Source organism: Pseudopipra pipra, chromosome 3, assembly GCF_036250125.1.
Source record: "Pseudopipra pipra isolate bDixPip1 chromosome 3, bDixPip1.hap1, whole genome shotgun sequence".
Lineage (NCBI taxonomy): Eukaryota > Metazoa > Chordata > Aves > Passeriformes > Pipridae > Pseudopipra > Pseudopipra pipra.
In genome coordinates, this window is record NC_087551.1 from 86,189,015 (window position 1) to 86,216,839 (window position 27,825).

Sequence of the window (27,825 nt, forward strand, 5' to 3'; positions counted from 1 at the left end):
TGCTATCTGTGCTATCAAGCTCGAGCACAAAGGAATCTCAGTAAATCTGGGATGGAAGATTTGAGGAAGGGGAAGAGAGAATATCAGTGTTCTACAACAAATTTGAGTGGATAGTTAAGATATATTAAAAAAAAATGGGGAAAACAACGTATTTTTGGTAAGAGAAAGTGTAGATTTTTAGGAAAGTAAAGACTACATGGGGACTGAGAAAGGGTTAAACAACTGTGAGTTTGAATATGTAAGATTTAAAAGGTAAGGAAAAGGGAAATGGGGCAGGAAAATGCAGTAGGAATTTTGTGCCAGTGTAAGAATATTACAAATTTTTTAACTAATCTAAACAGCACACAGTTGACAGCCAATTCACAGACCATACCCAGTATTAATATCAGACATCTACTATCCTGAATTTGCAATACTACTGGCAGATCTCACAGGGAAAGTTTCAATTAGGTAAGATGATGTAAAGCAGTGCAGAACCATACAGTCAGGAAGTTCAACAGTAATGATATTTCATTATCTGATGAAGCTACTGTTACAAAAACAGGTTCAGAAATTGAGATCAGAACTTTGCTAGATGAGGAGACAATCATTCTGATCTTCTGCACTTACCTGTATATTCACAGATATCTAATGAGGCTTTGTATTTCCTAAACAAATAAAAGACTTACAGTGCAGTGATGACTTAAGGCTATGTGGGAAAGAGGCAACAGTTAAGGATATTCTGCCTCTTTCTTATCAGAAATAGAGGGTTGTATACTCCAAGGTGGTACAAATATAGGGACCATGAGCCTATATATATACACTTGTGCTTACATGCTTGTTCAACAGAAGCAAGCAAAGTTTTTCACCAGGTAACTGATTTTTATGTTGCAGGTTTACGTGTGTGTTGGGAGCTAAAAGAAATTTAATGGCCAGCAAGCGTGTGACCATCTTGTGAACTGAAAGGATCATTTTGACCAACCTGTCTGATAAACATTCCATGCACAGTACTGTTCCTCTTAGTCTCAATTTGATCCCTGCATATTCTCGTGAATCCATCTTTGAGCTTTTTTTTAATTCAGGTTATGTAATACAGCTGACAGAATGAACCCAGCCAAACAAATCAACCTCAGTTATTTAAATCCAAATCAGACATAATAGACAAATCAGACAATTCCACCTTCATCCAGAGCAACAGGGTTTTATGAGAGGCTTTCTAGAAGATTCTATTTTAGTAATATCTGTTATTTCTAGAATCTGAGTTTAATCTCTTCTCTGTATTTCTCTCTAGATTATAATTAATTTTAACTTTACACTGAAAATGTGTCAGTAGACTATGTATTAATAAGGATGGTACTGTTTTATTCCAGTTGTCTCTAAGTTTTAGGTGATTATACTAAAACCAGCGGTTTATCCCAGCTTAAATACGACTGGTTTATGCGAGGTCAGATCCTTCTGACCCTGTTGTCTTTAATAACTTTCTCTTAACCACTTCAGTCCTTTATATAGAAGAACACAGGGAAAGAGGGAAGACTTGTGAGATGGGTGGCCAAGAAGAACAAATATCCAACAGGACATGGGCAAACAGGTAGAAAGGTTCAAAGTCAGGTGAAGAGAAAAGGTAGAGAGGCAACAACAAGTTGAAGAGAAAATTTTAGAAAGGGATAGTAGGGAGAAAGTAGGACTAATATTAGGAATTATGAGGAAACTAGTGTGCTGGAAGGGCAACAAAATTGGATTGTCTTCTTGTCACATATCAAAGTTACTGCATTTTGAACACAGAAGACACACAGAAAATAAAACTTACTTCGGAGAAAACTCTACTTCCTTTTCTTGTTTTGGTTTTTTTCTTTCAGTTTGTTTTTTTTTCTTCAGAAAAGAAAGAAGGCATTTGGGGACTTGGGATTTTCTTTCTCTTCTAAGAAAAATGCTTTTAGGAGAGCTTTATATCTCTGCAGGCATAATCAGCAGAAGACATTACCAAGCCTACACAAACATACATGTGCACTATGACAAACCACCTAACAAATGAGCTCACCAGGACTCTTAGTACACAGCAGGAAATAGTGGCAGATTGAATGTGAGACACTAAAGCTCTAAATGCAAACAGAGCACATCCAGCAGCTTTTGCAATAATCATATGGCATTTCTTTTATTTGCAAATCCTTCATTTTTTTTTTTTCTTCCCTATTTTAAAGAAACAAATTATTCTGAAGTTTAACTTTGAACCACTAGCAGAGACCTTCATTTTTTTTGCCCTGAGCACCGGTGATCAGAGTATTGGTAGCCATATAAGAATTTGCTGCTTGCAGAGTATGACAGAACTGAAAGATTTAAGGTTTGCACTGAATGTCATGGTCTGCATAAGTCAGACTATAGTACCAAATGTTCTGTATTATTTTAATGGCTATCTTTCAAATTAAATCAAAGCAGAAGTGACTCTTCAGTTTGTAAAACTACATGTGTTTACTTCTCCTCCTCTCTACTATATAGTGAGATTTAAGCATTTTGTTTGAAAGAGTTGCTGAGACTATGCCATGTCACTTGGCATGCAAGCCAAAGGAACTTTTCTGTTTGGAACATTTATGGTATTTGCTATGCTTAGCCATCCAGAAATGTTTATGATACAGAATCTAAGTTCTTTGCACTCATTTTAATAGAATAATATGTGACATTTAAATTGGGAAAGGAAATTACTGGGCATCTAAAGTCAGCCATCCAGAAAGCTATCAGACATAAAGAAGGAAAAAAGATTAAGAAAGTACATACCTTTCAGCTATTCAGTATGATAAACTGCTAAGAAATAGCGATTACTGTTAAAATATATGCTGGACAGGTTATATACTTAAAAGGATAGAAAAATAAAACCAAGAATAGAAGCAAGGAGGAAAAGGTGATTTTCTTAGCACATAAACATTGTGGTAGCTACATTTATAACATAGATATGGCAAAAAATAGAGTTCTTAGTTGACAATGAACAGCTCTAAAATAAAACACTAAAATGCAGATTGCTACCAAACAAACCAAAGTCCTTAACCAAGTGAAAGGGCACACACGTGAGAAGTTTTGAGAAAACAGCCAGCTTACAAGAAGTATAAGGTGTTGGACATCAGGAAGCTCTTCTTGCCATAGTTTCGCAGAGTGGCTAAATTATAATTTAAAAGAGTGGCTTTTAAAAGCAAATGTTAAAATTGCTAAAACCCAGATCTAGTCCTTCTGAGACTAAAATAGAAAGACTCTCTTTCCAATGGATAACATGGAAATTTAGGCAGGCAGTCTGGAGAGAACTGTACCTAACAGTATGCAACAGATGTTGAGACCCCAAAAAGCTCTTCCTACAGTTAGTTTTCTCTCATTACAAAAGGAGCGTGGTTTCTGAGAAGCACATAATATGTTAGCATAAGACTGCCTGGTAAGGCTGCCTGGAACTTCTGTAGCTTGAAGTATAAGACTTGCTCCTTGACCTGGGAGAAACAGCCTGTATGGCTAACTGCATCTGCCTTTTGTATCCCAAATCTGTCATCCAGCTTCTTTTTATAAAAAGAAGAAGTTTCTCCTAAGTCAACCAAATCAACCTGGGTTTTCTCCAGTCACCATCTTACCCTCAAGGAAGCTAAAACATTCTATCCTAGATTAAGGCTTTTAAGTCCCTTAGCTGATTATTGATCTTTATGAAGCTGAATACTTTGTTGAACTATATCATTCTCACTATCTGAAAATTATGTATAGCAAATTTTCAGCAAGAGTCTATGACTGTCTCATTGCATGGCCATAGAGTTAAAAAAAGATTTTTGGTCTTCATAGGTCTATGAATTATACTCAAGAAATGGAAAAGAATTTACCAATACTAATAAAAATATCCTAAATAAAATATTGAAAATTTAACTGTGGGTTAGTACAATTTTCAGTAATACATAACATTTTCTTGTCTGTGACTGTCTTTAATGTGGGGGGAAAAAGCCAAACTGAACTCTCTACAGCAGAATATATTCACAACTTTCCACAATATCACAGACTGCATAAGCCCAAATACCCTGTTTTAAGGAGGTCAATTCATGTAGGAGACAAAAGGCTAAAAGAATTATCTGCTGGTGCATGAATTGTCAGGTTGCATGCAGGAGAGAGAAGGCGTAGGTTTGCACAGAAGAATCAGATCGACCATGTAAAGTCTTATTTGAAATAAGACTAAATATAGGTTTCTAAATGTGTCTACAGGCCATCGCTGCTGTCTGATTTCCTACTGTAACTAACAAGAATCTGTTGTAGGATTTAACTGCATTTAGTTCTACCTGCAATGCCTTAACATTTCCAAAATATGAGTGTGCAGCTGTGAGGTAGGACATGGGTTTTACCTGAAAGCCACTCTCACTGGGGTAGTGCCAGAAGCTACAGTGAAACTCTGCTGTACCTTATATGACACTAGATGACTTGGGGCTCTATTTCCCTAAACAGGAACAATAGTTGAGAAATATTCAGAGCCAATTCAGTCTAATTCAGGGTAAGCTGAAGCTCTGATCTCCCCCAGTAATTATAATGAAAGCATAAATCCAGCTCATATATAATGTGGAGTTCTCATCTGGAACTGATTCCTACCTAGTCTGACAGGTAAATGTATTGTCTTAATCACTCTTGGATACCTCGCCAGTCTCCTCTTTAATGCTCTACAGAAGTGACCAAGAGGGCAGCTCCTCTAAAATGAGCAATAGGCTCTACTAAAGACTCGCTTGTTGATTAGGAACACATAAGCTATATATAAAAGAAAGGGATACAACCTGCAACACAGGATATTAACAGATATGCAAGAGTAAGGTTGTATCTCTGATGAAAGCTTAGGGGTAAAAAAAAAAATCAGGTGGATGAAATCTTCCTCCATTTAATCCTCTTGTTGCCTTTTCTGCTGCACTGCACTTATATGGGCAAGAACTTGTCTCTGTGGTCTCTTTACCCACCCACAAAGGCAGTGACATCAGTCCCTGAAATAAGCTAGAAAAGCAGGTTTCTTTACAGCTAAAAGAACTGATCCAAATAATCCTGAAGGGTAAAGCTGTCAGGCTGACAAAGGTCTTGAGAGCAGTTTGCTGGATGAACCTTCAACTGCCATTTGTAGAAGCAGAATGGTCAGAGAAGGAAAAATCAGAGAGAAAAATTAACTTTGCTGATGCATGCATAGGTATGAGCTTTGATCACTTACCACATTGCAGAGATGCAAGTTACACTAATATCCCAGGAACATACACACATTTCCTCCATTCATGACAACACAACCATCATATGCATGCTTATCTATTTATAGAGTCTCAGCAACATCTGCTCATCTCTATGATTAATCTGTACTTCTCAGTAATACTCAACTTTTTAGAATGCAATATCCCAAATAATTTTCCCAAAACTTACCACTACAAAGGGGTTTGCTATAGGAGTCTGCTTTTTATGGACAAGTTAAATACAAATATAATAGATTATTGAGAAAATAATATTTAATTCCAAATCTTCTGTAGACCCGTTGCATATAAGTTTGTTGACAGGTATTTTAGCTGGAACACTGAAATTGCAGAGCACATGATTAAACTTCAGCCTAAATGGGGTACAGTTTTTTGGAAATCTCAGTCTGGATTAAAAAATATTATTAGGTTTTATGTGCTCTTTAAGGAAATGGAGATTACATTTCATGCAGATCTTCACTTAAGCTCTTACCAGTCACTGAACAGTGGTAACAGATACTTTATACCATTTTATGATTAGTTTTGGGGAGAGATTTGATTTATCTCCATAGAAAGGCTGACTTGCAAATGGGTTCTTACATTAATGGAATCAAAAAAACCCTCACAAAATGTTACAGAAACTTTGTCTACAGATTTGCTTGCTTGACAAATACTGCTCTACACTCAAACTCACATATTATGCCTAATAAACTCATGTACCTCAGGTATTTGTATGACAAACTATCCTAAGCCCTCACTGATTGCAGCACTGGAGATCTACAGACAGAAGCATCCATCTGTTAGGTAAAATTACAAAATGCCCCAGAATTCAAAAAATGTAAAAACATAGATGGAAGTATCTTTTATCTAGGACATTGCATGGCTAAAAATACACTGAATTTTAATCCTGGATGAGGATTAAGGTTACTTACGATAAAAAGAGAAATAGCAAGAGAGCACAGATTACATCTAGTCCTCATAATTAGTTTGTTCTCTTGAAATTTTTTCAACTACTTGTTGGTTTCTCATAATGCCTAACAGGTCATAAATCTTACTAAAACTCTTTTTGCAGCAAGATCTCTTTTTAGCTAAAACCTCTCTGGTTTTGGGGTGCCAAAATAGCCCCAGAATCCAGTTTACTAAATTTAGTTCTATTTAGCATTTATGTGTTATTTTGTTATTACTAAAACCAAATAATTGTGCCCCAGCAGTGTATATAATTATGAACATTTTAAAGATTAGAAGTCATTTAGTCCAAAACCCTACATACCACACTAAAAATCCTATCACATGAAAGAATCTTACATGAATAAGGGCTACAATGACTCAAGCTGAAAGATACAAATTCCAAGAAGAAATAAATAGACCAAGAAAAGAATTTGTTGAGGTTAAGGGACACACTCTGGACTGTTGACTCAGCCTGTGCTTAAATGAGAGCACTCTCATGTGCCTGGCAACTGGCAGCGTGTAGTGACCACATGGAACAGAAGTATCCAGAGGCACCCAGAGACTGAACAAGGGGATTCAGTTAGTTCAGTTGCCAAAACCTAAAGTGTTTTAAGGAAGGGCAATGCATGATCAGGAGAAATCTTCCACTTGATGGCATCCCTTCACAGAAGAACTGTTTACTGATACCACAGCTGGTATCAGAACTAAGGGATATGCTAGATTGAGTTATAGCAATAAAACCTAATTATATCTAGAAATCAGAGCACTGCTGGAAAAACTGAAGGTGTATTGCTCAGATAAAAACAAGTTCCATCAGGTGCTGCCACGGGACAACTAGCTCTGACTGAGCTTTGCTTGAACATCAGGAGTCAGCTCTGCTGGTGTACCATATTCCCTCAGGCATCTCACAGAGCAACACACTCCTTCAAGCCTAAAGATATCCCTGGGCACCTCCTGTACGTTTACTATTCAGTTTTCCCTCAATGTTTTTGAGGGAGGAAAAGAAAGTATCTCCAATCTCTAAAGCTGAACTTTCCTTAAACATCAATCAGAAGAGATATCAAGAGATATCTAGGTTCCTTTCGTCTGTGTGAATTAGATGAAAGTTTAGATGGTGTGAAATGTTGGCCTGCCTGGTATGTCTTTGTAAAGTAATCCCTTTTCTTCAGCCCTCCACAAAAGTTTACAGTTCCAGATTAGTTTTTTTGCATGTACAAAATAAATTTACCTATACCAGTCACAGCCTCTGGATTAGCCATCTCTTCTAAACTTATGCTTTTAATACTCCAAGATGACTTTTTTTCAGACTGAAAAAAGATACTGTGCAGCACAACTAAGAAAGCTAAATGTTATAGGAAAACACATTTTTAAATTTTTTAATTTTCAAGCTAATATCATTAAGGTACTTTTTCTATATATATTTTTATTAACATAGTGTATTAGTTCCATATTCCATAGCAGAAAAAATAATAGTATGTTTAGAGATCTCTAAATAGTGGTTTAGAGATCTCTAATAATTCTACGATTTCTGCAGTGCCAACAAGTAACATATTATTCCATTACAGAAATGAAGATAAAAACACAGCAAATATACTATCCTTAAAAAGAAAATTTTTTGCTTAATTTGAAATGCAATTGGGCAAACTGAATTCAGAAATAACAACTGCAAATTTGATGTGGCAATGAAAAGGAGTTTTGGACTTCAAGATACCATAAAAGTAATAATCTGGTATCAATAGTAGTAAGATTGGATTTGCCTCGCTAACAAGAGGTAACAATAAATTCAAAGCAATTCATATAATGAATTAAAGGACTTGAAAAAGTAGAATGTTGTAGAAAGTTAAGACAATTAAATGTGCATAACACTCTGAAAAGATACAAGAAGAGTTCCAAACAAGTACAGTGATCTCTCAGCTGAAACTGCAGCATGCTACATACACGTTTGGCATGGAATTAAGGCTGAGTTTGCTTTTTACTGATACTAACATTACCAGAAACATGTTGAAGTAATGAAGAACTGGAGGAGCCATAAACAGATTTCTGGGGTGACTATGATTTGAAAATGATCATCTATACAGACCAATCTACACAGATTCCTACCAGTAGCCAAACACCTCTTCTGTCAGAAAAATCTGGAAAAATATATAAACCTGAAATATTTACTCTATAATCCTTAAATATTTGTAAGTATAAGCCTTAGTATTTTTGAGAATGTTAATAATGATTCAGCAATAATAATTTTTTTATAATAATAAAAAGTTCCTGCTACAAGAGAAAACCCTTATTAAAAAAGAAATGTTCCCTTTAAAATTAGGATTTTAATTACATGCGTCACTATTATTGCAGCCGTCTACAGAACTTTTTGATGGCACAGTTGCAAGCAAAAGGGTATCAAATACTATTAATGTAATTCCAATCTATCAGAATTAATAAGTGATAAGATGCAGAAAGAAAATTTGATTTCATGCATACGAACACATCATTTTAGCAATTTTTTTAATTGATTGATTTTTTTCTCCTCACTTTGTAAAATTATATTCATATTTTGACTAGTCAGGAATAATCAGAATTGCATCTGATGTAAACTGTTTGGTTTTAGCTTTTGCCTTATACCAGATATACATACATTATCATATTAAATCCATAAGGTCATACTTGTTAATTTTCAAAACTGTGTGCACTGAATGGACAAGGATCAGAATCTACTATAAAGTTACAGTTTATAGGATCATGTTGATTACATTAGGTATATGAACACACCAAAAAGAAACCAGGCCCTTCTCATGACTCCTTAATATTGTGTTGCACTGCTAGCATTTTCTTTCATCATTATCCTCTTTCTTCTTAAGATGTACCACATATGAAAAAATATCAGATTTCAATTGTTATAACTTGTTTCATTTACTCGTCTTTTCAATATGTATCTGCAGTTGAAACTAATTAACTAAAACTATCTTCCTTTACACAAGACCCTGATCCCACTTCTTAACTTACAGATCTTTAGGGCGTAGATGAATATATATTTGACAGAAAAGTGAACAGAAATATTTCTATATTTTTGCATTTTCTGAAAAAGCATTATTTCTTAATTCCCTAGTATCATCTCCTCTTAGAAGTTTCAAATTCTAATGAATCAACAGGTGCAAGACTCCAGTCAACATTGCTTACTACTCACTAAGGTAACAGAAGGATAAAAAGGCTAACACCTGCTGACAACATGAGCATTTGCAACTTTAAAAAATCAAGCAGCTACTAATATTATTTTAATCACAAGATGAGGAATCAAAAATTTTTAAGGGAAAGTATTCAAAACCAGAAGTTTTGAATATTGCATGACACTTCATAAAATTCACACTTAAGAATACTCTTAACCCTTTATTACTACAAAATAACACACACCTGAGGAATATCATCATCCTGGGAAAAAGTTTCTCTTCTTCAACTGAAAACACCTTATTAAACAGATACTGAAAAATCAGAAGAAACTGAAAGTCTTCTCCCAGCAAACGTAGATAATCTTATCATTGTAGAACAAGTTCCTACAGAACATAGTTGTAAGACAACTATCAGCAACACCATGGAGCAGCCACTGTGATCAGGTATCTGTAGCATTTTGGTTTAATGCATGAAAGATGTCAGTAGCTGAGTTTGTGTCTTTTTTTTCTCTAGCTTTACTTATGTATTCAGCATATGTGATTTTGTTTGAAATAACAATTTAAAAAATCACAGACTTCACTCACCGGGAAGAAACATTAGTTCTTTCCTATTATTTTTAAAGCTTGCATTTAAGTAGATCTAGTATGTCAGAACTAAATTTGCTAGTATCTTTTCCCATGAAAGCATACTTGTAAAAGTAAAAGAGGGTAATTTATTAGAAAAATGTAATAAAAAAATTTTCAGCAAAGTCAAGTCCAAATCCTAACTCAATATATACTTCTGGAAAAAAAACAAACAAACAAACAAAGAAAAAAAACAGAAAAATAATTTCGATATTTCTTATTCTGACTTTGCAGTGAGACTGACCCAAGGCATGTAAGAAGATATTCCTCTTCAGTACTGACAGCAATGTATTCGCATCTGGGAAAGCAACTTTGCCACCATGGAGTTCAACAATGATTTCCCACACCTCAGACAGTATCTGAGCCAGTAGGATAGACGACATCGCTGGGAAAATCACTCGAAGGCTCTCCTGCTCCTGATCCTGCTCCTCAGCTTTATACCACCAACTTAATTGGACCAGATAGAATACTGTTAAAATGAAAAATATACTGCAATGAAAGAAATTAAAAGCTTAATCAGGTAGCTTTGTTTTTTCTTTCTCTCTGAACGCTGAGCTGAAAAAACCATCATACTTGTTGGTGGCTTTTCTGAAGGATTCTGTGAAATTCTAAAATTCATTTGTCCGAACAGAATAATTCCCTAGCAGAACTTAAGGGGATTTTCTGTATGCTTATAATATGTGTAGTTACAATAAGCAAAAAGTAACAAAAATGACATGAATTATCCTTGACTCTTTCGTTATTCGCCATGCAAGTCAAAAGACACATGGATATGCCAAACTGTAAGGAGCAAGTTCCTTTAGGTAGCCCAGCTTCAGCAAGGGCCTTTAGATCAGATGACCTCCAGAATCTCCCTCCAACTTCAGCTGTCTTGGGATTCTGTGACTGCTATGGCATAACATCTCTTTTTGTCAACATAAATGGGCACATAAATAATAATTCCTCAATTGATTTAAATACCTTGAATCATTTACAGATTTCAGAGGTCAAAAAAGTGGTTCTTAAAAGCTTTCTTCTGCCCTGTACTTCCTCCATTAGACTACATATAGGATGCATATATATAGTATGCATGTACATTCACTTACCAAAAAGTCTGTTCAATATATGCTTATACATACATATATTATATATACATACATGACATTAGGCAAGAGGAGGTGCAATAAAGCTTCTCCTGAAAAGTCTAATTAATTTTTGTTTTTGCAGTTGAAGGAATTATTACACTCATAGATATTGCTGACATTTTCTTAACTAAAAACCCCAATTAAAATTAATTCCCATATTCTTGAATCAGTTAAATTGAAACAAAGGTACTGAAAATACAAGACTAAAAATAGGATAACATAGCAAGTAGTAACAATGTGGGAGATTGCAAGTTCAGGGGGTTTTTGTTTATAATGTATTATATGAAGGAAGCTTCCAGTATTTTTTAGGTATAGTCTCCATGGATCACTGTTACCCAGCTTGCATGCCAACAGCAAGAACAGACATGAAGGATTCAGGAGACTTTATCACAGGTTAAGAAAGAAGTATTGCAGTAGCAATATATTTTCTTGGTCATCAACTGTAGAACTGCATGACAAGTTGCAGTTTAAGAGTTTTGCAAACAGGTAAACTAAATCTGAGTAAATCGAAGAGCTTAACCAAGTGGTTACTGATTTACTGATGATTTAAAGCTATAGTGGAATAAAACTTCAGCTGTCTAGTGACTCTTCTACAGTTCAATCCTTAAATGAAGAAGCTCTGATCTGGTTAACTTCAGAGCATTAGCATCACCTGCCTGCCTTTTTTTGTGAATAAGAAGTAATCGATCATTTTTGTTAGCTGGAAAATAAATAAAAAAAAGATGTTAAAGGCAAACGTTTCTTCAGCAAACTTGGTGAAAAGCAAGCTAATTTAAGGATTTGCTTAAAAAATCTATACTCTCACACTTGTTTGAAAGTGAACTAGCTTCCCAAAAACCAGAATGAAGTGCTCCACATCTAACTTGAAATAGAATGCCTCAGTTTCTTGCTGTTTTTTTTTTCTGCTGGAAGCAGCAGTTCTAGGGAGGGATTACTGAAAAGCAGTGCTTCTTTCCTGATGCATATAAACTCTATATCTTTTAGGGAACAAATTACGTTGAATGCTACAGAGAGAGAGAGAATTTATCTGCTATCCATTTGAAATTTGCTATGTAATTTTATGTCCTTCTGTTGGATTTTTTTTTTTTGTTCTACAGCTGTGTTAGTCAGAATGTACATAAATTAGCCTTTTAATGGACAATTTGACCTAAGAGTTCAGTGAAAGGGATGTAAAAATGATCCTGGCAATCCAGACATTTTGTTCTGACAATACTACCAACTTCTGTTGTAGCATTAGTACACAGTTGAATTGCATGGCATATGTACTCAAGTTGGTAAGGCTTAAATTAGCAAGCCATTATGTAAGCAAATTTTAAGCATAATTTAAAGGAACTAAATGACAAACACCCTGTAAAAACAACTGACATCCAATTAGGGAAATGTTTCCAAGTTGTCTTTCTTTTCAAGTATAAATCACTGACATTATACTAAAATGAAAACAATTTCAGTGAATGCTAGATTAGAAATGTGACTTTCTTCAGCACTGATTATCGACATTATTTTCTGCAATCACATAGTACTAAGTTTGGTGAAATCAATTCTCATATATTTATAATGCATTTTACATCCTGATTTCCTACCAGTTTTCTTTTACTTGTGTAAACAGAAAAATGAGTAGCAAACTCCTCTACTCTGCACAACTAACATATCTGGAAAACACACAGGAAAATGGTGACAAAATTTTTTTCATCATTTGCTCCCAATTCTTTTCACTTTAAATTTGATCAAAAATTGTAACCCTAATGAAAACTGTAGAATGGTAGACTGATTGCTATGGATAAATATATGGCTTGATCTGGAACACAGACCTTCCACTAATTCTTTCAATGTCATACAAATTTCGCTTCGCTCAAAACACCCCCAGCACCTCACAAAATATTTAAATTTTGACCAAAAAAAATACATTTGCTCATTCAAGATCATTTTTGTAGCCTAAAATGTATCTCATTTCTATAAAGAGAAAGAAACAGAGCTGTACAACTTCATGTATCAGGTGTTTACAAAGGAAATACATCTTTTTGCATGATCTAGCCAAACACCGGGGAAAAGTTTTACAGGAATGATGCAAGGGAAGAAGTTGTATTTTCAGGTGGTTTTTTGCTCTACAAGGCTGTGGTACCGCTGGAGGGAAGAACAGTGGCAGCCAGGCCAGCAGGAAGACTGAGGCAGGGTTCTGCCCACACCTTGCCAAACCATGGAGAAGCACTAGCTGAACATTTTCCTGACTTGTCCACTGCCCTAACAACCACAATATTTCACATCACACGGGAGAGCAAATGGAATAGAGAGAAGTAACTTACACCCGTTACCATTTTGGAAATTAAGATGCTGGTATACGGAACATAACTAGAATACATACAGAGTGAAAGTGTAGACACTCTACAAGGAACTAAAACTACCTAGAACATTGTGCCAAATTAGAAGCAAGTGGTCACTCTTGTCAGCTTTTTCTTAAGCACCTGCCTGATTTCTTTCTGAAATGCTATCTCACATAACATCCTGCACTAATAATATTCTGCTTTCTTTAAAAGTATATACAAATGCTCAGTGATTACAGTGAAAGCTCCAGTTTTAACATTTTATTGGGTTATTTTTCCTTCCAATAAATAAAATGAAATAGATTCCCAAGGCTTTACTCTAAGGATTGCAGTTGTCTTTCTCCAGGCCAGGAACGTTTAGGGCCAAGTTACACCCATGCAGTCTTATGTATTCACTGTCCTCTAGTTTGAACATTATTCTTTAAAATTTCTACATTTCTACATATCAATTCCATATGCTAGATATCAACTATAATTGCTTTATCTTTTGTCCCCCTAATCTCTCTAACTTTCTCTCACATGACTATGTTTCCATTTCTTGGATCATCCTCTGTTTGACTTTTTTTGTGCCTATCAGTTAGTATTTGTCAAAAATGGGTAACACGTGGTACAAAACATCCCAGGCGAGGTATCATAAATTCTCCAGCTCTGCAGGAGATACTTAGAAACTACGATAGCATTTGACTTTTCCTGAGCTTGGCACTTTGGTAAGTCACACTTCATCATCCTAATGCACCCCTAACTTCTAGGAACTTGGTGCATGTGTTTTGTATTAATACAATTTATTGTGGTAATAATTCACATGGAGACAACAAGGATAAATATGTTGAAAAAGTTTTTACTAATATGAAACTTGCCAGCTAATTTTTTTTGGTAGTTTGTTCCTAATATGTAGATTAGTCAGGAGTGTTGAGCCACTGAAAATAATTAACAAATAATATCTTTCTCATGTTGCTCTATATTAATTATACCAACTGTTCTGCTTATAAAACATGCTATTTGCTAGGTATATATTAATATTTTGGAATTAATTAATATATATTCCATTATCTTTCAGAGACAGGCACTGCTAAAACAATGGCGCTTTATAGAATTGCTCCCCACGTTCCTTACAAAACTGAACTAATTAGTGGATACTCTCCCTCTGACTACCATTAACTTTTCAGCTGTTAAAGAGATGTAGCTTATCACACCATAGAAGATACTTTCATATACAGTATTATTATTAGGCCATTTTCTTGGCACATGGAAGCTTGGAGTTCAACACAAGAAAACCTAAACCAAGACAAGTGCAAACAATAAGGATGTATTTAAGTGGACTTAGGACAATCCAAATGAGTCAGGTATGCCTTCAGAACACATCTTCAGAGCTCTTTAGTGCAATGGAGTCTGCTTTCTGGATTCCAATGATATATTTCAAAGATGAACACCTAAACTGTCCTCTCATCAAAAACACAATCTCTCCTGCATGCAGACACTATAACAATTTCAGTTATTTAGGAAAGTTTGTGTTCCAAACTGAAGGGTGAACGATGCCTAAAGCATATAAGGTCAGGTGAGGTTCATCTGAATTGCTTTCCAAAACTTAGGTGGCTAAATTGTACCTAAGTGGCACTTACGGGATTTGAGACTCTTGCTGTTTCTGACCCTAAAGAGGACTCTGTTGCAAGTGCACTAGTGTTTTAATGCACCCCAGCAGATGCATCAGTGATGCACTGCTTTAATAAAAAAATCAGTATCAAGCTGAAACTTCTCTCACACTATCCTAAGCCATTTAGATGAATAGAATAGAAAAGATCGGGAACTCCTGGATTATTTCAGCAGTTTATTCAGAGTACCACACAGAAAACGGGGGAATGAAGCCATATCAAGTTCTATTTCATAGCCATTGGAAAAACATCCATGCTCTCAGAACACTACTGCCACAGAAAAAACCTACTGCAATATGCAGGTGTGATAGAAATAATTTTCTCTGGATGTTACATAGCACTAAATTTACACTTGTTTCAGCTAAGGTGCCAGCAAAGCTGGCTAATTCACATTACTTAATGATCCAAATTAAAATCTGGAATACCACCTTTTGCAGAGCTGCCCAAGAGGTGGTAAATGGACTGCACTGTTCTGCTCAAGTACTCCCACCTTTTTGCTATGCAGAGGGTGCAGAGATGAACAGGGAACTATTTCAAATAGTTGTTTCACCTATTTCAAATAAGGCACAGGCATTAGTAGTGAATATGCCTGCACTTGATCCTAAAAGTTCTGCAGGTTTTTGAAATGGTAACTATGCATTCAAAAAGAATGCACTCCACCTTGCTCACTACACTTATGGCCAGTTTGAAGAGGTTTTACTTTACCTATACATATTAATGCAAACGTAAATAAAAAAAAACGATTTCACAAGAATTCCCTGAATTTCTGCCACAGTCAGAAGTGAAACACAGCAAACCATGTAAAACAATGTAAAATTACAATTAAAATACTAAATTGGATTTCCTGAAGCTGATGGAAGGATCTTGTATGCAAAACGTCAAAATTGTTAACTAAAATTGTTAACTAAATAAAATTTTACTAGTCTTTACTGCCTCCTCTACTTCCTAGCCTAAAAATAACAAATATTTCTCAGTTCTTAATTTCTTTTGTTGTTATAATTTTGACAATAGTCTTGAGTTTCCTTGTTGAGCTATCTTTAAAGCCTATGTTCAGCTAAGGATGGGCAGGGCCTGGGTATTAGGATTTCTGTTTTTCCCCCCTCCCCTGTGGATGATTTTAAAATTTCAGTTCAGTTTTTCACATTAATATGTATCCCAGTTAACTAACAACATTATAATAATAAATTATAAAAAGCATGTATTCTAACCACTTTGTCCTCCTTTGGGAAAGCATCCAAGGAAGCAGAATAAAAAGAGAAAAGAAAAAAAAGAAGAGAAAAAGAATAAAATAGGCAAGTATTAATAGACAGATTTCAAAGAAATGCAATTCTAGTAACTCTCTATGAAGAGATAAAAATATAAAATTAAAAAAAAAGAGCTTTAAATAAAAAGATGACATTACTGCATATGTTGTAAACATGTTTTCCCACCCTGACCCACAGAAGCATAAACAATGTAACAAACAAAAGGCAAGTTACAAATGAATGGACACTCTTCCGTTTCTGTGATTTGAAACAATGGGTGAAAAATAATTAAAATATATTCAATTTTTTTTCTGAGTAAAGATAAGCTGTATCACATGCATTCTAATTAATAGTATAATGTGATGTATTAAAGTAAACTATATTTTCAGAGAGTTGCTCTAATGACACCACCTGCAGGTGATGCAATGTAATGCATCTATTTATAATAATATTGGAAGTTTTCACATATAGATATGCAAATTTTTGTCCAATTCACCTATATAGTTTTTTTCAGAATGTGAATTTAATTTAATGAACTAACAAGTACATCGAGGCTATGGAAAACTTCTAAAATAAACCTGAAATGCATTTTTTTGAGGGTAATCTCAGATACCCTTCAGTTTTATGAACAGCTACTGCAGGTAACCACATGCAGATCAGAGGGAGAAAGATTTAGTCACCTGCCTGAAAGTAGAATACTTAACCCAGATTAATCTATAGTTTATTTTATAAATAAATTTAAAATAAATTGACATAACACTTTCAGTGTGCTAAGAAAAGTGGTTGAGACTTTCTTCTAACCAAAAATTGACTGACTTTATGTAAAAGAAATCTACAAATGTATATGAAAAGCTCTACAAAAAAAAATGTAAAATTAAATAAGAGGTCAATAAAAAGTTATTAATGTGGAGTTGTGCCTGAGCAAAAGGGTTTCTTCTTTCATTCTATGAAAAACAAGTATATTGTTTTCAAGCCATCACTCAGTAGAACTATACACTACTATTATTTTTTGTTTTAATTAACTCTGTGAATCCCAAGTAGCTCCACAATCATTAAATACATTATTTTACATTATACACACCTCATAATGAAGCAATAAATGAAACATTTAAGTAAAATGAAGCATGAAATGCCAAACTTAAGGTGAACAATCTGCAGCACGACAATGTCAAGGAGGCTTTTTCTTAAGAGTGCACATCAGGAGACTTACATTGTTTGATCGCAGAGAGACACGACCTCCACATCGAGCACAAAACTTGGTCCGGCAATAAGAGCATAAATGGCCACAACCATCTGCAAATTTTGTTTTATGACAGATTCCACATGTTGGAGCATCATCCTTGTGCTCTCCCTGGTAACGGCGGGCTTCTTCCCCTATCTTTCTTACTTGCTCTTTATAGCTTTCAAATTGTTGATGCAACCTCCTGCATAGATGAGAAAAAAGTTTATATAGCAAGAATAGGAGGAAAGACCACTACTGTGTATTTCTTTCTTTCAGTTTGCAACACTACCTAATATTCTTGGCATGTTCACAACACTAAATGTACCTCATATCAAATAGACTCTGCACATGAAAGAATGTATAGGTCAGTCTAAAGGAAAAAAAAAGACATATTTATTCTTATAGGTTTACTTCAAAGCTCACGAGCAAATCATTTCACTTGACCAGAAATTGATGCAAATGCATAGCGCTAAACAAGACTGTCTACCATTTACTGAATAAAAGAAATAATTGGCTGCAGAAATTTGAATTGCTTTGTAACCAACTTTATTTATACAGTAGGTGTAATAAAAATATGTAAATCAATCTTCAGTTACAGTGTTTTCAAAATCTAAATTACTAACACATATAACAACTATTTCAAAACACTCTACAATCACAGACTTTATAAGAATATGAGAACATCTTTTTTATTTCAAATCTATATATTAACAACCTGTTGTGTTTTCTCTTGTTAAGTATGGGAGACTACTTAAGGTTCTCTATCCCTAATTACAGACATTTCTTCCAGCTTAGCTGCAGAAGTATACAGAAGTATTAGCAGATATAGAGATTCCTAAGATGAAGATTGGTTTCTAAAGAAGTACCTCTTCTCTTCCAGCTGCCCCAAATAACAAACACCTTGACACTATGCCCACCAATTTGTTAAGCATGTTGCTACACAAATGACCCAGCTCCTAACCACCAGCTCAGAGAATAGAACTCGGCCCTCTAGCCTTCACTTCCCTTTCTATAACTCAGGAATAATAATAATAATAATAATAATAATAATAATAATAATAATAATAATAATAATAATAATAATAACAACAATATACTTAGTGATAAAATCTTTCTTATCATAGTTACATTATCCCTGAGGAAAAAAATGTTCTCTGGTTTGTTTCTATGAGATTTTGCTGGCAAAGATGACATTGCATAGGGGAACCAGCTAAAGGTCTAATCCAGGTCTTCTCCTGAACCTGGCTGCATACTGCAACTGTTCTTTAGGCATCTGTAGTGGGTTTCTGTGGCTGAGTTTTTGTAGCGAGGGGGCTACAGGGGTGGCTTCTGTTAGAAGCTGCTAGAAGCTTCCCCTGTCCCATGGAGCCAATGCCAGCCGGCTCCAGGACAGGCTTCCTGCCGCTGGCCAAGGCCGAGACAATTAGGAGCAATAGTAACGCCTCTGTGATTATATATTTAAGAACAGAAGGTTGCTGCACAGAAAGAATTCCAGTCAGGAAAAGCAGAGTGAGAACATGGGAATAACAACGTAGACTCTAAGGTCAGTGCAGAAGGAGGGGCAGGAGGTGCTCCAGGTGCCGGAGCTGAGGCCCTGCAGCCCGTGGTGCAGACCATGGTGGAGCAGCTGTGCCCCTGCAGCCCATGGAGGACCATCAGGGTGCAGAGACCCACCTGCAGCCCATGGAGGAGCCCATGCTGGAGCAGGTGGATGCATGAAGGAGACTGTGACCGCATGGGTGTGGGGGGGCCAAGATGGAGCAGGGTCCTGCTATAGACCTGCAGCCCATGGAGAGAGAAACTCACACTGGAGCAGCTTTTTCCTGGGTAGGACTTGTGGCCCCTGTTGGGGACCCATGCTGGTACAGCTCATTTGTGAAGGACTGCACCCCATGGAGGAGTCACCCACAGGACAGCAGTTTGGGAAGAACTACTGCCCAAGGGATGGACTCATGCTGGAGAGGTCCATCAAGGACTGTCTCCTGTGGGAGGGACTCCACGGGAGCAGGGGAAGGACTCCTTTCTCTGAGCAGCAGCAGAAACCACAACTGAACATTAACTCCCATTCCCGTCCCCCTGCACCACAGGGGGGGAGGAGGGAGAACATGGAAAGAAGGAGGAGTGGGGAGAAGGTGTTTTTAAGACTGTTTTATTTCTCACTCTTTGGCTTTTATCCTGTTAGTAATAAATTTAAGTAATATCCCCACTTTGAGTCTGTTTTGCCTGTGAAGGTAATCAGTAAGTGACCTCTCCCAGCTGTTACCTCAAGTCACAAATTCTTTGCTGGTTTTTTTTTTTCTTCTCTCTCCTCTGTCCAGTTGTGGACGGAGAGTGAGGGAGTGGCTTTAGTGGGTACCCAGCATTTGGCCAGGGGAAACCCACTACAGCACTGAATTCGATGTTCACCAGATCCCTCTCAGTGAGCTAACCCATGAACCTGAATCAACATAAAATTAATTCTCCTACCCAAATAAAACCCCAAACCAGAAATTGCATCATTTTGCTTATGGATTTGCTCTGCTCTGAGTAGGAAACTGGAGACCCAGGATGAATGTAGGACATGAGCTCCTGAATCCAGAAATTAAAGGGACCTCTAAAGGGCAGGATCACCCTTTTTAAAGCAGCAAGCTCAGCTGTCATGAAGCTTAGTTTACTTCATCCAACATGAAGTTTAATTTAAAAGGATGATATTTTAGCTGTTAACTATCTTATTAGTCATCAAATCATACAAGAAAGAAAAATTTATTTAGGTGCAACAGGACAGCACTGCAACTCCTGACCTGTCATGAGCTTGGGCAAAGACCTCAGGCAGCCCAAGAGGAAGTCCAGTAGGGTACTCGGAACAACCAGGTTTTTCACCGTCCTATGTGGAACCCAGGCTTTTTACCCACTTTTCCAGATGTTGCTTTAAATCTAGATCTCCACAGACAACATTTTAAAAAATCATGAGCAGCTACGTTGATTATTAAGAGAAACAGGGAATCTAAAGTTTAATAAATGGAAACAGTAGGTGCGTTATCTAGAAAGGTGTTGGTGATATCTTTTATCTCCACTACCTGCTTTGAGCTACCCACTTCCTTAATTAGCACTGAGACTCACACCATTTAACCAATGCACTTTTAGTGACACAATTTCATGTTTCTGTGGGCTTTTGGGGGGTGTGGTGTGGTGAACTTGTCTGGACTTTTAAGATGCAAGTAATCAGTGTTTTTTGTATGAAATACTGTTTTAGTGAAGTGGATATTTTTACTTTAACATGATACTCAAGCCTAAAAATTACAATTTAACTTGACTCAGAGGAATCATTGTAAAGTAGACATAATTCAGTTGGACAGGAATATCAATGCTTGTAACTACATAAATTAACCAGCACTCACACTAAAACCAGTGACTTCACATGGGCACATTCTAGTGAGGATGCAGCAACAGCAAAAGCTAAGCAGCAAAATAATCTATTCTCCCTCACTACAAACATGATGCATTATACTTAATGCTTTATATTAATAAAAAATTTCGCAGGAGTAGCAAAGGGGATTTTTGTCTTTTTTTTTTTTTTTTACTAATCTACTTTAAAAACCTTTGCAGTATTGAATAAGATGAGAAAAGTAGGTCAAAGAATTAGGCAAAATACTGGAGACACTTAGTACTTTTGGACATATAACTGGATTACACATATGAATTATCTTACACAACTACTTACTTATGCATAGAAACAAAGACATTCAGAAATTTGTATAATATTTAGCTTAAAGAATGCAATTAAATAACGGAAAGGTCTGTAGGTAAATTTCCTATTACATCAAATATTCTATTAAAAAATGGAACCATGGAAACTAAATTCAGTTCTCATCCATGAAAGCAAAACCAAAAGCCCTGGCTGCTTGCAAACGTGAAAAGGCAAGATAACAGTAAGCACTGCCCCTTTTCCTGTTCTTTTCCATTTAGACCATCTACATTTGAATTTTTTCTATCTCATATGAAGCTTAGGAATTGCATTAATACGATGATGTTTTGTCCTTCTATGTGCACCAAGGGGTAGATGAACACAGTAGCAACTAGGCAAAACTTAAGTGAGATGAGATTTCAGTTCTTTATAAATAAGTATCACTTATTTAGAGATTTGTTAATTTCTACATCCGTGTAAGACCCTTTTTACCATGAGGGGTTCAAAACCTTTATCCTGCATGACATACACGGCACTACTGAGTAAACTCTAATATTTTATAGAACAGAGGGAATGAATGCAGATTTCAGAGAGCAGAAAGAATCTTACCCAGCTCACAGCAGGTCTCATTCAATTAGTTCTTTTTTAACTACTTTTTCTACCTTTTTGAGGAAAAGGCTAGGTTTCTGTATCTCTGGCTATTCTCTAACAGCAGCAGTAAATCCCTCGCAACAGTTTTGCCTTATACAGAAGTATATTAAGTATTAAGCAAGCACTAAAATACAGGTGGATGTTTTGCAAGTTTGCTCCTTGACTTTCAGGCTATAGAGCAAATTTTCATCAGATGCAAGGAAAATGTAATTTTATTAAATATTCCTTAGTGTAGACAAGCACCTAAAGGTTAGGCTAAAGACTTAATAACACCATATGATACAGTGGCTTGGCAGACCCTTGAGGCAGATACCAATCCAATCTCCTCTGACAGAAGGAGCAACCAGGCTACTATATAAGAGGAATATATGCATATATCCACACAATTTTTTTTATACACCCTAAAATTCATCTGGTTCTACTACTAAGCTCAATGGCACTTGAAGGATAAGTTTACTCTGATGACACTGTTGCCACTTGTGCAGACCTCGCACCGCTTCCAACAAAACAGCTGCATCCACATAAGCTGGCTTGGCTGGGGAGGGTGCCTGCTATTTCACATTCACAGGCATGACACATATGTATGATCAAAAACAAAGGTCATACTATGGGAGAATCTTCGGGTACATCAAATCTCATGACTAAAACAAATCTGTTGCTCAAATTCTGGAAGAGACTAAGCTGCTTGGAGAGGCACATCAGCCTAAGGACCTTCCCAAACATACATGAGAGGTTGGCATCACTACCATAGTGCACAAAAAAAAATATGCAGTTTTTATGTGTACAGTGAAAGACTTAACCTGTTCACCTTTACTGCACACACATAACTCAATATATGTTAAGGTTTCTAGAGTTTTTTCCGCAAGAAAACACGGTGGCTTCCTCCTCCCTTTTTCTTCAAAGACATTGCACAAAAAATCGGCTTTAGCTATGTGTCATACACGTACCATATTTTAATCTGCATATTCAGTATTTTACTTTGACAGTGTAAACTACTAAAAAAAATGCTGATAGGCAATTCTGCAAAGCTTTACTCATATCTTCATATACTTCTCAAAACCTGCAAGCCTTGGAGGACACTCATCTTACACAACCTAAACCTTTCAGACAGTTCACTGATATAATTAGGAGGACAAACAATGGACACTGAGGCCATTCATAATATTGGCTGACTAGAAAGGGGTGTATCAAGCCACACAGAAGTTATCATTTCTGTTGTTGGGTTCTGTGGAGATGGACCAAGATGTATATCTATACTCTGCAGTCATCTCCACTAAGCAGATATTAAAACTGAAATCCAACAGTGTAATATTTTCAAGATACTATGTTATTGCTTTTTTTCCTGTTTTAAATTCCTACGTTTTAAATGTTTTAAATATCTATCTGAAATATTTGCAGATATATGCTGAAGAGTAGAAAGTTACAGAACCGTGAATTTGCATATTTATGCTCTGTCTGTAGAGATTTTATAAAAATGACAAAGATTTGGGTCTCTTTTATGTGCAGTTACATTTAAAATGATTTTTAAACGTAGTATGGAACTACACTTTTCACTTCCTTAGAAATCCAGCAGATGGCACTGCAGATCGCATTTTCACTCTCCGAGTTCAACTAGATTCAGTCTTGAAATTGAACACCTGATGTAATGTTATAAAAATATTATGCCCTGTCATGAGTTCATGTTAGTAGAAAAAGTCCCACCTTCTAAATGACACAGCCTTAAGTAACTATCTACCGGTAGCTACTGCATGTATGAAAAAAGCTTAGTAAAATGCAGTATTTTGTCCCATGCCACAGACACATTATCACACAGAGCTCAAACAAGTTTGTCCATAAGATAAGCGGGGCTCTTACCAATTTCTGTTCTTAGCATTCTTTCTTTTTATGATAAATTTTAAAAAATGCAAGCAATAATATTTAGTATGCCCAGGAGGGCAACAGCTACATCTAAAAACCTGTTGGCAAATTTTAGGCAGCAACATTGAAGCTGTGACCTGAAAAAACACTGTTCAGCTGCTCTGTAAAGCTAGAATTAGCTCAGTCTCACCGAATGCCTTCCAGCACTGAAGGTACTAATCTCACAGAGGTGTTCCCAGAGGGAGCAGTGTGGCATCTAGCTTTTGCCTCAACCCCACTAGCACCTTAGCTGGGAAAAGCTGTCATCTTGTCATGCTTTACAGTAATACATGCTTTAAACAACAAAGCCAAGACAGAAAACTTTAGCGAGCTGCTGTGGATAGTTTTGTCTGAGTAAAGGAAAACGAGGAGTTTATGAGGCATCTGCACAGTTGACTAGAAGAACACTGAAGTTGTACACAGAAGTCTAGATATATTTTCTGGTTACTTCATGAATCATCACATGACATATAAATCTGTTACTAAAATTTATACCCTCTGCAAAATAGGACAAATTAAGGGTAAATAGTAAACAAACATATCTAACTCTTCCCGCTCCCACATGCTTGATGCAGCAATATTATTCTGTTAGCATATTTGAAGTTCAGTATATTTTTTAATTTTTTGGGGTATGCTGCTTTTTTAGCACGGATAATACTTGGTTTGGTTATTTCATAAAGATCAAATAACTGCTGAATGTGCTCATATTGCAAAATATTAGACTTGTGAGTGAATTTGGATGCTAATATTTCTTTATTATTGCTATTACTGTACTTTTTTATTCAGTGTGAACTGCCATTTTAAGAGCAAAGTATAGTATTTGTCTGTAAAAAAATGCTTGTCCAAGGCAAGCAAGAAGTGGTTCTCTATAAGTTTTGAAACAGGTAGGACAACAACCAATCAACTAATCTTCAGAGCAAAAAAGGTTATATTTCTTTAAGAAAAGTACAAGCATTAATCAAAGGACTGCAAATGAAAGAGTTAATGGCTTCCATATCCATATTTTCTCCTGCACAAACTGTCTGTTTGTAGCCCCTTTGCTATTACCTGTTTTCCAACTCATCACTTTTCTGTGACTTACCACACGTTTGACCTTTCGCTATTCATATTTCCTGTAGGTCTCATCTCTCCCTCCTACACATTTTTTAATAAATATATCATAATGACTATTATGTACAACATATATTATAGCATGTACTATATCCTATAATAAAAATAACAAATATTCCTCAAAATCTCAGATTGTACCTGGCCTGAAGGTTTCTTCATTCAATTCTATTATTCTCTTAATTTGGTCTTCATCTGCTGCCCATGACATTTTTCACCTCACCAGCAATCATCTGACTCCTGCTGGGCATCAGCCTTTTCTCCTCCACATGCCAAGATCTCTTCTTCCTCTCTGTTTTATCGGTGCAAACACAAATCTCACAGGTCAGTCTCTCTACCTCACATTTGTCTCCTTCCATCCAAACTGAAATGTTTGGCATAGATTACTGACTCCTGTCATAGTTGACCTGTACATCAAACTTCATAAACTGAAATAGAGATTTCCTTGCACCTCCAGTAAACCTTATCACTCTCTCCATTCTGCTTTCCTCTCGGAACCAATAACCACTATGCTACACACTGGACTCAGACCTATTTAGACCTTCACTTAAAATGTTATAAGTTGTGGAGACTAATTTTGCAAATTAAAACCAAACCAAAAAAAAAAAACAAAACCTTAAACTAAACAAAACAAAACAAGAAAAAAACAAAACAAAACAAAACAAACAAAGTTTAACTAATTTCATATCCATCCAGCCTAGAGTCAGCAATCACCAGCTCATCCCTCAATGCCTTTTCTTGCCAGTGTATGCCTGCCCTGCTGATAGTCTAATCACAATTCTGCAACAAATATAATTTAATTTATTTTACCTCTCTCTTTGTATTCCTCTGATGAATCTGCTTTTCTACTGCATAAAACATAAATGGTTTATCTTCACCTCCAAAGACTTTGACAGCCTATTTCCATATTGCCTATCATTTCTCATTCAGTACTGAGACGCTTCTGCTCAATTTAAAGTTTCAAGCAAGAATCACAGAATGGTTTGAGTTGGAAAGGACCTTAAAGATCATCTAGTATCAAGCCCCCTGCCACAGGCAGGGACAGCACCCACTAGAGCGGGTTGCTTTAAGTCCCATCCAATACAGTCTTTGAGGACTTTCCCTTGTTGCCTCTCATGGGAGTATTAGCAGCACCACCATCCCATTATGCTCCTTAAAACTCTCCTTCATCTTCATGCCTACAAAGATCTGGACAAAAATTATGTATGTTAAAACTTTTACTTATCAGGCTAGACAATACAGATTCCCTCATTATTTTATTATTTGCCTAATACTTACAGTGCAGACTGCCCCTGTGGCAAAGATTGCCTTTCTTCCTACATGTGTAAAAACACTCACTCAGAAGGGTTATAGTCCATGATGAGTGCTTCCAGGCAATATGGTAACACCAATCTCCTAATATGATTCAGAAATTCATGAAGATAATATTTTTAATTTTTTTTCATCATTTTATGATTCTAATAATTTACTTTTTGTTTTCCAACCCTCATGTTTTTCCCCATGACATGGCGGACAATTTGGTTGTGAAACTCATGATAAAGTTCAGGCTTGGCCAAGATAAACGTTTCATCTTTGTGGTGAAAGTGGCCACCACCACTGGAAACAAAAGTTGTTCACATGTAACAGATACTTTCACCCTCTGTACAAGCTATCCTACTTCCAATTCCATCCTATAATCTATTATCAAGAGCATACTAACTGGCAGCATCCTCACAAGACTCTATACAGGCTGAGGCAAAAAAGTCCCACACCTTGGTTAGAAAGTGGCTCTCCTCAGTACACTGGAGCAGAGATACACCAGCAAAGTAGCATGGACTGCAGCTTTATTTCCGGGGCTCTTATCTGGTGCCTTTTCACCAGCAGTAACAGTCATTTGCAATCTAACATTTCACTAAAGGCAGGTTTTCTGCGAGCATATAAATGACCTCATTAAATAACTTGCTTAAAATGCAATTTTTCAGCTTCCTGGAAGATTTCCTAACATAGATTACCGGAAAACTTTATTTTCATAAATATTTGTTTGGGGTTTTTTAAATTACTGCAGCCCATAAGCAGACTCCTTCCTGACACAACTGAAGAACTGTGAGTCAAAAATGTGCAATATTTACAATAAGGAATTTACATACCATCTTCCCACAGTTCCTCCCAAATGACCATTATGCTTTCTGAGGTATAAAAGAGAAACTAGATAACGAAGAAAACAACTCATAATAGTACTAAAAAAGGCTTAATAGCTGAGGAATCCAGAAAGAAACTGCATGTTTTGTATTAAAAAGCTCAAATGTGGCTCAAACTGCCACACACTTACATGCTGAGACATATTTAGTACTGAAGGAATCAATGACTTCTGCTGAAAAAAAAAATTAATGATTATCCCTTCTTTGTTTGAAAACATACATTCTTATGCCATGGCTTTTATGAAAAATTCAAATAATTTAAATCAACTGTTTTTCTTTTTTCATATTCAGAGTTAATAAAAATATGAAAACCAATACTGGCACTAAAAAGATGTTCCATTCTCCTCATATGACTATTTCTACTGCCTCAAATAAGAGTATAGCTCCTATGCTTTAAGGTAGTGTGCAGAAAAAGCCAATTGTCCAAAAATTAAAGTCTTTCTTTTGCATGAAAAGTGTTTCTGTAGCATTACGAAGGGTTTCATGGGGGTTTTGGAGTGATATTCGTTACATTTCAACTCTGAAGAATTATTTGGACTATAAAGGTTTTAAAAGGTAAGAAAAAAAAATTAAACAAGACTGAGGGAGGGAGTTAACAACTTTCCACCCAGTACTGCTTCATCCCAGCTTCATCTCAGGACCTAGAGCCCTTGCTCTTTTGGGAACCTCTGTGGCCCTTCCTTGGCCTTTTTAAGTAGGTACAAACCCTTCCACCTGTTACGAGCTGCGATCTGGAAACACTCTTCTAGGGCAGGGCATTTACCTTACTCATCATGTCCCAGATGGCTTGCACAAAAGCCAGGAAGAACATCTCTAGGTCACAGCACAACAATGGAAAAGCTTTAAAGGGCAACACAAATCCAGAA

The 27,825-nt window shown here is 36.2% G+C and overlaps 1 protein-coding gene across 49 annotated transcripts in view; it reads right to left on the reverse strand.

The window, feature by feature from the left end:
• RIMS1 (regulating synaptic membrane exocytosis 1) overlaps window positions 1-27,825 on the reverse strand; it is a 318,203-nt gene that overhangs the window by 179,882 nt on the left and 110,496 nt on the right. For 45 of the 49 annotated variants that reach the window (XR_010429395.1, XM_064650188.1, XM_064650144.1 and 42 more), the window contains exons 2-3: window positions 17,453-17,666; window positions 16,207-16,218 (exon numbers count right to left, since the gene is read on the reverse strand). The exons of 1 other annotated variant lie outside the window; for it this stretch is intronic. Coding sequence is in view for 47 of the 48 variants with exons in the window: in XM_064650188.1 (XP_064506258.1) it covers window positions 16,207-16,218; window positions 17,453-17,666 (226 nt within the window). In the remaining variant the exon portion in view is untranslated. The remainder of the gene's footprint in view (window positions 1-16,206; window positions 16,219-17,452; window positions 17,667-27,825) is intronic. 3 more of the 49 variants (XM_064650149.1, XM_064650141.1, XM_064650192.1) reach the window with 1 other exon arrangement.